We start from the raw sequence: 15,005 nt of genomic DNA on the forward strand, positions 1-15,005 counted from the left end.
CTTTGAGAGAAACAGCTCATGTTCACTTTTATTGATTCAACTTTTCTAGGCCAAGGAAATAACATTGGAATTCATAATAATGGCTGTGTTTCCCTCTCAGCTTGTTTATGAGTAGAGAAAATCTATGTGAGTAAAACACACAAATATCACAATGATAAAGAACAACCCACAAAACAAATGTGTATCCTCTGACTGTTAAAGTTCGTCATAAAAAAGGACACTGACAAGAAGTTTTTATATATATATTTCTTTATTAAAACAATAAACATCCAAAGTGTTAGAGAGAGGAATAAAAGCACACCAAGAGTTAGGCAACTGGAAGGTTTCAGTATGAACTCAACAGTGCTCTGCGAGATAAGGTTATCAGTGCATTGTAACATTGTGAATTATAAAATTCAAAATACGAAAAGAATCAAATACATCTCGATTGTGAGGGCGGTATCTGCCAGTGAGGAAGCCATAGTTACAGTCAGTGTGAGAGCACTGACACACAATTTAAACTACTACACACTGCTGCTGCTATTTGAGACATTGTGTCCTTTATCTATCAGTATACACATCTTTATAATTAATGACCCAAATTATACAAAAAGCATAAGGTATGACTACTAAATGTTCAAAGTTGAAATACAGCTGGGAGTCATTTTAAAACATCCCGTGTTAATGGGACAGATTAGCTCTACAGACACCAAGATAATAGTACTAGAAGAATTACATTTGCTTTTTACAATGCAGAAGCTGGTTTACTGAATTTAACATAAATTATTATACTTAAAAAGCTTATTTTTAAAACAGGGTTCTTCAAGTACACTTCAAAAAATGTTGGCAACTGTATTCCATGTAGTTTTGGTTGTTTTTTAATGATAGACAAATCTAACAGAGGACTCAAATATTTCACGGTTGATATATATTGTGTCACACAAACCACTCTGTTCAGTCTCATATGCAGTTTATGAAATTATGTGCTGAAAACATTTTGACTAACACTGTTGGATACATTTTGAAATGATGGACAGAACAACAGACTGTAAGACTGCATGTCCAAGAATCAAAGGATGGAAACACTGAACTGAAACTTCTGGATTTATTGATGTTTAGGGGTAGAGATAAAGGGTTACTTGAGTATCTATCAACCTGGGGCCGTATTCACAAACACTCTCAGAGAACTCCTAACTTAGATGAAAAACTTTTAGTATGGACTCCTAGCTTAGGAGTGATTTAGGAAAGCTCTTAGAGCAACTCGGATTGAGGAAGGGACAGAAACTTTTACCTTAGTGAGGAGGTGTGGTTGACCCTGTTGTTAGGTGTGATGCATTCTTTTAACAGATGTGATTGGTTGTCACATACACACCCTTCTGTGATCCTGCAAGGTGTGGACACCCAGTGGAAATGAAGTGAACTGCTGACTGTGAAAGTGTTCTCATTGTTAGTGTGATCACTCTGCTGATGGATGGTTGAGACAGACTCAAGTCATCACTGCTGCACTGTTGCATTTTTCCAGTTTTCCAAATATCTTAGCGTTGTGATCATTTTATTTCTGGCATTAAAACGTTACGTGGGAAATACGTGCACAACGCTAATGACATCAACCACACATAATATCCCTGCACGATCTAATCTGTAACATTTACTCACTGTCATACAGTGTTTGGAGAATATTTCTCCGAACTCTTTGTGTTTCCACTATTTTCTCCTCTCATTCAGAAACTCTTAAGCTTCTTAAAAGTCCCTCTCCCTGCTCCTAACAGTCCTTCATCTTAGGAGCTCTTTTAAGGGCTAAGATGCTCTGTGAGTAACTTTTATCTTAGAATTTCATCACTAGGAGCAACTCTTAGTACTAGCAAGCTTTGTGAATACGGCCCCTGGACCCTTTTTCCAATGTTTTGCATCTAAGTGACTAATCAGATGAACAGTTTTTGAAACTGGTGTAGTTTTGAGCAAGACAGCTGCAGCCAGCAGTGACGACATAAGCTGCAATTTACAAACACTGAAAGTGCCTGTTATTGCCACTGACAGGCAGATTGTGATTTTAGGTGTCTGACAACATTATGGAGAGGATCCCTACAGAGATGGACCTTCTTGTTAAAGAGCAAGATCATTTTTGTTTAACCAGAAACAGCTCAAAATAGCTATCATTAAACCCACCAGACTCCATTTAAAAAAACAGCAATTTTATAATCATGAAATACACTTCATTGAAACAAAACTCACAAAAGATGTCTTGGTTCATTTTTCCACTGTTCCAACAATCACCACCTCTCTTCTATTTTGAATAAACCCTTAATTCACCCAGTAAGGTGTGAAGATATGCCGCCTCTATACACAGCAAAATTACAGTTTATTTAAATTGAGTCTGGTGTATTTGCTGAGGGACTTTTGGGGCTGTTTCTGGTGAACAAAAAGATCCTACTCTTTAACAAAAATGTAAAGTTCTATAGTGATTCTTTCCATATGTTGTCAGACACTTTTAATAACAATCTGAGCCAGTCAGTGACAAACACAAGCACTTTTAGTGGGCGTAAATTGGCGATGCTTAGTTGCTCCACTCCTGGCTGCAGCGCTGTCGCTCAGTACTGGACCAATTTAAAAAAAAAAAAGCTCCCATCAGTCACATAGACACAAAAACATGGAAAAATAAGGTCCAGGTTAAAAAAATACAAGGTACCCTTTAATGTTCTCCCTCTCAAACAAATGTGCTTCTAAAATATTTACCTGGGTAGATATCAGGTAAGAAAATCTTGGCCATCTTTACAATGCAAAGTCACACCTGTGAAACCTATGAGAGGCACCATCCCTCATAAATCAGACTGTTTAATCACTGCAGTGCTCATAAATAACTCTCCACAATTAATAACCGGCGAGACAAGCTGTTCCTTGTCTTGGAGTGATTGCTGATAATGACTTGTTGGCATGAGCACTCTCACATTAGTATCTGAGCATATGAAAAGTGTGTTGAGTGGTCGTGGTTATCTGATACAGTCATGGCTGTGTGGCTTGTGACTTTATTTTTTTGGCAAACAAGCATGAAACATTCTGCTGACAGTCTGAAGTAGCGTCGGTTACCTCTCTTCCTCCCCCCCCCCCTGCTCGATGCGTCACCATCAGAGGATGCACCAGAATACAACAACCCAAAACATTAAAATGTTAACATTGTTAACAAATATTAATCATATTAAATCTTTTAAAAAGAATAAAATCTGGAATCCTTCTCCTGTACAGCGACTGGTAACAACCCCCCCAGCCCAGTTGGTTTTGGCAGTGGTCTAACACTTGTGCTTCATGGCAAGCTGAAAAAAAAAATGGGGTGGGGGTTGCAGAATAATATCATGAGCATTTTGAAACCAATCATTGAAAATGCTATCTAATGAGAAACGAGAACTACAGATGCGGCACTACATGCAATAGCAAGATTAGGAAGTAAAATTAGTAAAGCAGAGATCTGACTATTTAAGCACCTTTCCACAAAGGAGGAAGAGCTGTTAGAGAAGGTTTATTATACAAGTGCTGGCAGGCAGCCAGGGGTCATGGTGTTTTTATTCAGGCAATGACAAGGCAACTTCATTTATCTCATTAACAAGGGTTCTAATGGGCTTGGCTGGAGGCTCGTTAAAGAGATGACCAGGGCCACCAATCAAGTACAAAGCTACGGGCTATGGAGATATGAGGATGATAGACACACTTTTACACAAGCATGCGTGCAAACACACACACTGCAAACTGAGTATGTAGCTGTAGGATGAGGAGAACTGAATTCTACAGATTGAGCAAGTGGGGGCAGTAGAGCAGCACACAGAATTTTAGAGTCATGCTTGAAACTGAGCAGCGAAATTGGCTGCTGTCACAAAGTGAGGTGTAGAAATGGGATTGCAGAAGTGAACTAAGAGGAAGAAGAGTCAAGGTGACCCTCTCGCAGCACTGCAGACGAGCTGCTAACAACACATGCAGATGGCTCGATCCTGACAAGCCATCGTGGAGCCATCGTCAGACAAAAAAATGTGATGGATAAAATGCAGACTGTCTTGTTAATCCTACCAGTAATGACTTCTTTATGCATCTGTAAATCCACCGACAGAGGGCTTCTGACATGCAACATTATGAGCTCTGATAATAACGTGCAAGACAAATGATAAGTGATAACACACAAAAAAGCTAATGGCAGCGAGTGAAATGATAAACGCCAGCAAATGAGTGAGTCTTCACGGGGGTTCTACAGTCAATCTCTCCTGAAACCAGCAGAGCCAAGGCATTTTTCTTTGCTTATCACAGTTTTTGTAATACATCACGGTGGGGAAGCTCATCTGTGAGCAGTAAGAAGGCTCTTTAAATGTCTTTCAATTATCCCACCATCACCAGTATGGCTTTACGCATCGCTCATAAAAGTCATTTCAATCGGCAATGGGTGGCTGTACTATTAAAGTCATTGACATCAGTGAGGGCTATCTGCTAACAACATGACAGCGCAGAAGGGCCGCCTAATCTCACGCAAGAAGCCGAGCTGCGAGCCCAGGGGTGTGTGATATACTGTGTGCCATTAGGACGACAGCTATGATGATCATAATCAGGTGCGCTCGTTACAAAGCAATGCGGTTTTTCTTTTGTTTTGCAGTAAAAAAAATCATATTATGTTAACAGCCTCATTAAAGAGCATGCAATTAGTTTTCCTGACAAACAAGAGATATGGGATAGATGGAGGATGAGGGAGAAGGCGCAACAAACGACAGAGTAAATGAGGGAAGAAGAAAAAGACTATTATCGTCGCAGAGCAGAGAGCAACACAGCTGAGAGTCGCAGTGAGGCAGCTCCTACAAATATCCTCAGGTTTAAGTAAAATGTTTGATCCTTTAGCTGGACTAATAATGACTTTAAAATGTCTAGATGTTTCATAACACATGAAGTCAGCTGTGTTAATATACATACAGTAAGCACACCCTGAGGTCATGCGTTGTAAAGTACAGTGTCTTGCTAACACGGTGCCTCACCTTGTGTGCAGTAACAGCGAACTGCTCAGCACTGTTCATCATGTCTGCAGTCCTCTCCTCGGCCCGACCTAATCGCTCGCCGCGCTCATTCAGAGCCTGGCTGGCCTTCTGTACAGCACTCGTCACACTGTCCGCAGCTGAGTGTAGTATACTGTTACCTGCAGATAAGGGAGGGAGTGACGAAGCGAGACAGAGCGGAGTGAAGTGAGGAAGAGAAGTAAAGTAGGACCCAAAAGAGGAGCGAAAGAAAGGGGAGAGAGATTATCATGTGCTTTGTTTAACACCAGAATTTAACAAATGAGATGCATGTAGCTACATCAGTGACCCTGAGCATTAGTGTTAATGCTGGGAGACAAACATGAACAAGTAAATGGCTTCCATCAGGTGCAACGTGGGAAGGTTGCTAATGAGATTCCCTCAAAGTTAATTTACTTCAAGGAAAAGATCAAGTGAAATTAACCTTTTCAGACTTCAAAGTATGCAACAGCAGATTTAATGTCTCTTTTTAGGAAGGCATGTCATTCCCGGTGACATTCTGCACTGCTTTTCTTCAATGTTGAACTTGCGGTGCCAGCTCTGTGATTGCTCTCCTCTCCTCTGAACTGTAGTGTAATAAAGAGAGGATATGTGCCCAGCTGCATCGGGCAGCCCCGGAGACCCAGTCGTGGATATAAGACAGAGAGAGAGCACATCTCACCGATAGCTGTGGCAGCCCTGCGGATGTTTCCTCTGACAAGCCATTAATCTACTGCACGTCAGGAGTGCTGCTGTTATGTGCTACGCTGGCATCCAGACTAAGAACAGCAATTGTCCTGCAGCTTTCTCTCTGTCGACAATACAGTTGCACTGTTGTGGGGTTTAATCTGTCACTTCTAGCAGTTCGGAAAATAATATGCACTGATTTTGAAGTTGACGCTTACTGCCCATGAGAACATCTACCTTTGGTGGGTCAACAGACAAATTCAATCTGTGGTGGCAAGTCATTTTTATTCTAACACCGGAGCGAAAAACACAGGGTCCCAAATGTGACAAAAAATGACTAGGAGCATAAAATTCTGTCTAATAAAATATAAATCTTTGAAGAATTGATCTGGTGATGACCCAAGCCACTCCAGGAAAACCCACAACCACACGGTCAACTCCTTTACCTAACGTACAAAAACACAAAAAGAAAATCACCCAGAGAAAAGATAAGCTAGATTCGATTTTCCAGGGTCTATATCCTCGGATACACAGTAAATGAGTTTGAGGGGAAGGAACAGGCAGAGCAAAGCTAGAAGGTACCTGCTGTATTAAGACTTGACAAGCCTGATTCTATCTACTCCCACAGGAAACTGCAATATAGTGAGTGTATGTCCCGTGGCATCAAGGCAGGTAGGCTGAGTGACAGATAATTGGTACAGCTCTACTGCAGTGGGCTATATGACAGCCCAAAAGCAGATGGCGAGGCCAGCTGGTGTTCCTTCGGAAAGAAGTTAACTTGATAAAGTGAAAGCGGTTTATGTAAAGACAAGCCTGTGCCGCAGACACACAGATGGATGTATAGATGTTCATCCCCATGGCTATGCACACAAAAGGAAATGGAAACAGATGCATACACGAGGCTTTCCCTCAGTCAAGTTTCCACAGATTACAGTAAATGAAACACAGACTGCGGGCCACGTTGCACATGACAAATACATCTGGAACGGTGATGAAATAAGCTTCACACCTGTCGGGAGTCATTTTTCATTTAGTCAGAGGTTTAAATATTAGAGTCTGTCCTCAGCACATATGGAATTCAATGTAAAGCCACAAATATTTATTGTTTAACCAGGAATCCTGCAGCGATAATCAAAGCAAAGTTCATAGTTATCATACATTGCAAAAGTGGATTTTGATTTACATTAGGGTTGGGTACCAAACTCAGGACTCTATAGGGTATTGACCGAATTATGGCAGTACTATGGAGTACAAATTCATGATAATGCCAGCGGTGTGCCATATCATCTTGCTCATGATAATACCGGTATAATTCTAGTAACATATGAAAAATTCATATCATGATACTACGCAACAACAAGCATGGCTGAAAGCGAAATTATTACCGACTCTGCAGCAGTTCCAAAAAGAGGAGCAGCTTCAGTAGTGTGGAATAAACTCTGGTGTCCTGAAAGTTTTATGAACAGCCTGGATTTCTCAGACTCTTTCAGCAAGTTACCGCTCAGAGGGAACTCATTCAGCGGCTCCTCTGGCAGCAGCACAGTGTCTCTCCCTCTCCTCTCCCGCCATGTGCACACTGGAGTCTGTGTTGTAAAGTGATTTTGTCATAAACCTTTGGTAATGTAAACCTACATGACGCTCGCGGCTCAACAAAAACTACATAAATGTGTATGTGCGATAGTTATGGTATCATAACAGCCTGTCACAGGTTACAGCATGATGATTAGAGGAGAAATGGCAGAGCATAAAGGTCCAGGTGGAAAAAAAAAAAAAAACTCAACCATTTAGGATTTTGCTAAAAGAAGGAAATCACCTGTTGATTTATAGATATAGATCCAGGGGACATTTTTTGTATTTAGGAGCTGTTTAAATGTGTAATTCTGTGTTGTTTACAAACTAAAGAAATGAGAGATGTTGTTCTTTACTGAATATTTGAAGGCAGACTGTTAGGTTAAAATATAAAACTACATCTAAATTAATATCTTAATATTATCGCAAAAATAGTTCTGTGAGTGGCCTCCGTGTAGCACAGAAGCTGGCCACAGAGCTCCGTCGGCAAAACACATTCATGCTCTGCTTCTATTTGGAAAAAATGAAAACACTTTCTCTGGCAGCTTTAGGTCGTCACTAGAGAGGATAAGACCTTTTCACCTTCAGACAGATTGCTCTTAATCCGCTCCTCCTCGGGAAGAGCCCGGTCAGTAATACCACCATCATCCTCAATATCACCCCCATTCTCACAACCCCTCCGCACCAGGCACGCAGAGAACATCTCCCTTCATTTGTCTGTGCACAATTTTCCTTTCTCTGGTGCCTTTCTTCTCCAGATCTCAGAGATGTGTGGCGGGCTGCAGCGTGGGCTCCCCCAGTGGAGAATGTAATTACAGTAAAAGGCAGGTTGGAGACATTCTGGAGAGCTTTATGAAAAGGCTCCAGCATCAGGAGCTGAATGAAAGATGTGTAGGAGTAGATTATGTTATGTGGTGCCATCGCTGTGAGCTTTAGAGTCTCTTAACTTAAAGGAGCTGATCAGCCATCACTGTTATCAATGGGGATAACAGCGTCGCTTTTATATTACTTAGGACGTTTACTGGTATTATTACAGTCATTTTAATGGTGCAGGAGTTTAAACTTTTCTCGGTAATGACATTTTTGCACTAGTTATTTTAAATCTGTGACTATTTTGTCAACCTACACTGTAGATTAAGAATGAGCTGCAGTACGAGGCCAATCCTTGCACCTCCCTCACACGCCTCTCTCAACAATGCAGGAGGAATTTTGTTGTTATACCCCATGATATCATGTCAAGCCAGGGTCTCTTTAACAATGGAGACTGAGCAAAAAGCCAAGTTGTTTTCTGGTAACAAAATATCCCAGAAAATACAAACTATGAGCAAAGACAAACATAACAAGGAAGGGGAAAGATCATTCAAAGTCTGCCCCTCCTTTTCCATTTTTGCTGTAAGCTGGAGATTACAGGCTGCGCTGCTGTGGTGCTGAAGAAAATAAGATGATGGTTATCAACAGGAATTTGTCAGATACACTTCACCCCGCTCACAGCCAAGTCACATTTCACTCATTCTGCATTTGGGATTGATTAAATTGGAACTTCAAGAACAAACACACCTACACAAAAAGATCCTTTTAAACATGCTACAGCACCTTTAATATTTCCACTCTGGCAGCACACATGATCATGTTATCACTGTGCTAGCATAATGCTGTGGGGTATAATATGTGTGGGTGTTTTAAGGGAGAGAGTGTCTTACGATAATTTCTTTTAAGTATTAGCGAGCAGCACATACTTATCTGCACTTCACCAAGTTCCATCAGAAATTCTCCTTATTACCCTGATATTACCAGAGGGCTTTAGGCTGCTGTTATTCATCCAAAGAAATGCATAAAGTATTCTGTCAAGGATTTCTGTGAGTGATCCCAGCCCTACTCAGAGCTGTACCTACATATCCAGAGCTTCTTGACTCTGAAGTACTCAGTAATTGCTGTTATTTTCAACCTGGGCCTTATTTTCCGAGTTTATGCTGTTAGGAGATGGGCAAATTAAAACATCTCATTGCTAACTTTACCATAGAGATATATACTTCCAGTTCACAGAAAGGACATACAACATGATTATTACTTTATAAGTGTTAAGTACAAGCACAAAAGCATGTCGATCTAAGGAGTAAGCAGCATAAAAAAAAAAAAACACAAAAAATAGCTCTAAAATTCAAGTCAACAGTACTAAAAAACAAAAGGGAAAATATTGTAGACAAATATGTGGTTGATTTTAAATAAATACACAATCACATCAAATGTGGCTGTTTCAAAGTGTTCAATATTAACAGTATTTTCGGCCTAAATCAACAAAGTCTGTTTACCTGCTTCTAGAAGTTATCAGAAGACCTGCAGCCATGAAAATAAACAAAGTGTGCGAGGAATATTAAAACAGTTTCAAATATATTTCCATGTTATAACTGCTATTTTGTGATAAATTACATCCAAACCACATCTGTATTTACAATTTGAGTGCTACTGTGATAGAATAACATCTTTTCATTTATCTTTGCTTTAACAGAAGTTTCTTTTGCTCTGTGTATGTGTGTGCGTGACAGCAGCACTTTCTGAAGTGGAGCTATGAAGCTCTAAAGTAAATAGCTGACAAGGGCTGAGCACAATAAATCATCATGATGGCATGAAGGCCAAGGCTGAAAAACTGTTTTAATAAAGCAAAGCATTCTTCCTTTAAAGGGATAGTTTTTTTTATTTTTTAAGTGAGGTTGTATGAGTTTATCCATCGTCAGTGTACCTACAGTAGATGGCGGTCGGCACGCTCCCAGTTTGAAGCCACAGGCAGGAGTGCAGCCACGGAGACTAAGCGATGTACTGCTGTGGACAGCGGCAGCAGCAAAACATATTTTAGACACCAAAAAATCAGTATCCGTCCAAGTGAATGCTATATTTAGAATACTTTTCACCTTGCTGGCAGACAGCCCTTTCCTATAGGGAACTAAAGCCGTTATGTGCTCTCTTCACAGCCATCAGTCTCCACTGTTTGACTTTGGTGAATCCAAACTAAGAAAGTAAAGATCAAGAAAGTACTTCAATTTGTATTTTTAATATTGCCACACTTTAAACCACAAAGTTACACAATATTTATTTATTTACTTATTAAAAGGATCCCCATTAGCTGCTACCTAGGTGACGAGCTAGTCTTCCTGGGGTAACATAAACAGACTAACTGTCCGAGACAGCAGTAGACCAGCAACTCCTGTTTTCTGCAAGGTAAAATTACTGTTTTAGTCACTGGAGTCTGGTGGCTTTAAAGAGAGCATAGATAACACAGCTTCAGTTCCCTGTTGGAAGGGCCCGTACACATGCAGCGTCGGGTGCTGGGCGCTACTTTTTTGAGCCAGCTTTCAAAAGCGCGGAGGCAGGCTGTGTCTACGGTTGCTAAGCAACCTTGACAAGCAACACATCGTAGCCTATTCACCTAAAATCCTGAGTGCAGAGCTGATCATCTTACAGGCACTGTTAATAAGTGTGTAGGTCTATCGTCCGTGGGACAGGTGTAAAGGTCTGGCAGCTCTGCACCAAAATGATCAACTTTCCCACAATTATCACAGACTGATATTTATGGCAGAGGGGAAAGATATCAGTCAGCTGTAATTGGCTGTCTTTCATCCACAGCCGTTCATGGCTTTGCTTCCGTGGGGGTACACCTGTCTGCCTCTTCAAATTGGATGCATGCCGACTGCTATCTACTGTAGGTAAAACCCTGATGGATATACAAGTACTTCATACAACCACACTTCAAGAAAACAGAACTATCCCTTTAATCTCTCTGTTGTTTTCCTAACTGACAAGATGAAAACAGAAATAACGGGAACAAAATGCTTCTTCTTTATCATTCATATGTTGCTATTTTGCAAGAGTCAGTTTCCTAAACACTGAAAACTAGAAAGGCAAGTCAATAAATAAAGCAGAGGCTCAAGCACTGATGCTACTCACCATTTCAAACAGATTATGCATAAAATAATGATGTATAAAATGAGAAAAAAATTCAACATGAAATGGCTAATGTAATCGTCATCTTGGGGCCTAAAGACACAGCTATGCAGCTCCTGGTACAAGATAAACCCCCGCTGCAGTTTCATTAATGCAAATCTTGACATTATCCGCAGCAGCATAATGAAACTATAGCAGAGTTTCAACCTGGAAGGGCACCTCCCTCCGGCACTCCTGACAGACACCTATTATTTTTCTATAACCTTTCATCCAGTCCCTTTTCTCCACAGTCTTCCTGCAGTTATTCCCCAAACAGTTAATTCTCTCTTTCCTCTCTTTTAATGGTCACTCCCAAACCTTTTATACAGGGCAGTTCTCCCTTTCTCTACGTCCTTCCCAAATCATTTATCCATCTGTACTTTTTTTCCCTGATACCACTCCCTCCTTGTGAAATATATACTGTCTATACACCCTACTGTATATGCCTATTATCACATAATTGTCTCCTAACCATCACAATGCTGCTCCTCCCCGTTCCAACCCTCACTGGCATCCAGGACCTCGACTTGCACCAGCAGTCACAAGCTATCTTCATTTCCACCTACATACACTCAATTGTGCTATCACTCAACTGTGATCCAGGGCTGAGGTTCACGACAAATGATCCTATACAGTCATTAGGACATTAATCTGTATTATCGTGTTTATTCCCATGTGCTTGAACTACATTTGATCCAGTTTAATGTCCATATTTATGCATCCTACAGATGCTCACTTTGAAGTGAGGAGGTGGATGTATAGCCTGAATGACTCCTTCAACCCTTTGGTTAACCACTCAGAGAAGCAAGGATATCACTCAGACCCTGCCGTTCTTTCACGAGGGGAAAGGCTTGACCTTGCTTGCTCAGTCGGCCTTTAGTTTAGTCACTGTCATGCTGGTTAAAAAAGGCACTAAGATCACCTATGGGGACAAAAATGGTACAGTCTGCACTGAATGTACCACAGTCTCTAACAGCTACTAGGTATTCATGAACAGCCCATTCTCAGTGGCTTTAATCAGCAGATAAATGTCAGCATCACACAATGCATTAAACAGCCATAATTTCCATCATTATAATCTTGTCTGAGCTTAAATGTTAATTTGTGAAATGCTGTACAGAAGAACAGAGTACTGAGGAAGAAGCACTTCATCACTGTGCTGTCCTCATGTGTCAAATTGTAATCTACCTCTGCATCGTATTTGTCAGTGACTCTGCACACACAGTGTGACAGTGAGGGGCAAGGACAGTGAACATAACTCACATAACCTTAAACTTAAAATCCCTTTCAGCATGTTTTCAACCCCCACAGTGACAACGCAAACCCAGGACATTTTGACCTCGTGCTCACTGGGTGCATACAGAGGCAAGCTCTGTGTGTGTAAATGTTAACTACAGTAGATTCCTAAAAATGACAACACAGAGGTCGCTTCAGTCCCTGAGAGCCAAGAGCGGAGCCCTCAGTTTAAGAGGCAAAAGAGGACAGACTTTGTATTAAACTTTTTAAAAATCCAACTTTGCGGAATGACCCAATTTACTGTAGTCAGTAGTGTACTGTAGTTTTTTTGAGGCGTATCTGCCAACCAGTGCTCCTTTAGATGTAGATGGTTATTTAAAATTTGCTCACTGCAAGATAATGTTGGTGCAGTGGCCAATAAGGGCAAACATTCTACTATTTCCCAGTACATTTCCTTTAGAAGAAGTGTGCTGCAGCTTTAGGAACGATGCCAGTTCAGAACTACATAAACCATCCATCTGTTTCCATCCACTTATCCAGGGCCAGGTCGCAGGGTTATCAGGCTGAGCAAGGTACTCCAGATGCCCCTCTCCCCCGTAACACTTTCAACCTCCTCCTGAGGTGTTCCCCTGCCAGATGAAATATCCCTCCAGCATATTCTGGGTCTACCCCGGGACTCCAGCTCGACGTGCCTAAAAGACCTCTACCAGGGGGCACCCAGGGGGCATCCTGATCAGATGGCAGAACCACCTGAAATGGACTCTTTCAATGCGAAGAAGTAGCAGCTCTACTCCAGGCTCCCTCTGGATATCCAAGCTCCTTATCCTATCTATAAGGCTGAGCCCAGCCACCCCATGGAGAGAACTCATTTCGTCTGCTTGTATCCAAGATCTCATTCTTTCGGTCACTACCCAAAGCTCATGACCAAAGTTGAGGGTTGGCACGTAGATGGACTGGTTAATCAAGAGCTTTCCCTTCCAACTCAGCTCCATTTTACCCTCACCCATGAACAATACCCTGAGATCCTTGAACTTCTTCACTTGGGGCAGTAACTCTTCCCAGCTTAGATGGGGGCAGTCCACTGAAAGTCCATATGAAAATCCAAAACAAATACAACAGAAATGTATGGTAACTTACACAAATGCTGCATAAAGCCAAAACAAATACATTAATAGGCAGCACACTGCAAATACAGACATTATTCAAAGTCAAAATCACACAACACAACTCCAAAAACAACAACCAGTCAACAACGACCCAAGTTCTCTAGTCCTCTAGGGGGAGCGTAAATATGCTGCTCTTCTATAACACTGTACGGCGAAATCTAAAACACAATACATACCTATTTATGTTGCTTCTTTACTCCACTTTTCTTCTAGCTTCAAACACAAACACACTCTTTCATCTGGTGTCTCTCTCTTGGGTTGAAAATTAATCTATTCCACTCTGTGCTCCCCATGGAGGCCTGGAGAACTCCCGTTGTGTTGACGTACATGGAGCGTTTTTATGTTGCATTTGTTTTTAGGGTTTGTATGTTCTGACATTGCATTGTTTCTTTATGTGCAGTGTGTTTGCAATGAATGTATTTGCTTTGGCTTTCTGTAGCAAGCTATACCATGTTTCTCCTAATGGAAATGTTTTGGGCCATGGTAGCGCGTTTGCCCTTGTTTGCAACTTTATATTGGTCTCTTATCAAACCTGACCACTACTGGAACTCATAACTTGCAAGTAGGGGATTCACCTATTTAACAGAGACACCTTGTTCACCACCTTGATTTCGGTAAGGACACTTTTTAGTAAGAGATACAACTTTATAAATTTAGTTCAAGTAGTTATCACTGGCTTACCTCGTCTTAGTAGATGACCATGGTGTGCAACAAACTCTTTCCTCTTTTTGTTCAAATAGACCTTGCAACGGAAAATGACTGAATCTACATCTTGGTCTTCTGTGATGAGAAAATATCAAATGTCATAGTCAGCTATGATGTTAAAAACGTGACATAATTTTGAAATTAGTCAAAAGTGGTTAACATTTTTTGATTATTCAATCACACGTTAGGTGTTGAGGGTTTGGTTGTAAATGTCATGCACCAAAACAAAACTGAAACTGGTTACTGTTTAATTATTAATCCAGCCACTAATTTTAAACCTCCCTGAGAGTTAACTTCACACGGAGCATTTAGCCAAAACTACCAGGAGACCAGTTTGTCTAATGCTGAGAGGTTGGAAGCATCCACTTAGCTTACTGATTTAACAATTCGTTTAGAATCAAGTCATGAATGTGTGCCAGTAAGACGGAAAAGCTCAGGTGGGAAGTGGGGTATCGCAGAGTATATGAGTGTGGGCAGCCGCCCAAGTCGGTACTGATAACAAGGCAATCAGCAAATTAGCTGCTTTTATTTCTGGACCAATTACATGCCCCATCAAGGATCAAAAACAAGGCCTGTGCATCTAAGTCTTAAACTCTGCAGTATCACTTCACCTAGAGTTATACCAGCTATTAAGAGGGTACTGAAAACTAGAGTGTTACTTTAATGGTTTTGC

General features: G+C 41.0%; 1 protein-coding gene across 4 annotated transcripts in view; it reads right to left on the minus strand.

Annotated features, from left to right (window-relative positions):
- Positions 1–231: 231 nt before the first annotated feature.
- Positions 232–15,005, minus strand: part of stxbp6 (syntaxin binding protein 6 (amisyn)) — a 92,247-nt gene continuing 77,473 nt past the window's right edge. For 3 of the 4 annotated variants that reach the window (XM_033642896.2, XM_033642895.2, XM_078175100.1), the window contains exons 5-6: positions 4,980–5,137; positions 232–3,287 (exon numbers count right to left, since the gene is read on the minus strand). In XM_033642896.2, coding sequence (XP_033498787.1) covers positions 3,264–3,287; positions 4,980–5,137 — 182 coding nt within the window. In that variant the 3' untranslated portion in view covers positions 232–3,263. Of the gene's footprint in view, positions 3,288–4,979; positions 5,138–14,308; positions 14,408–15,005 lie in introns of all 4 variants that reach the window. The other variant, XM_078175101.1, reaches the window with a different exon arrangement.

The sequence above is a fragment of the Epinephelus lanceolatus genome, chromosome 15, assembly GCF_041903045.1.
Source record: "Epinephelus lanceolatus isolate andai-2023 chromosome 15, ASM4190304v1, whole genome shotgun sequence".
NCBI lineage: Eukaryota > Metazoa > Chordata > Actinopteri > Perciformes > Serranidae > Epinephelus > Epinephelus lanceolatus.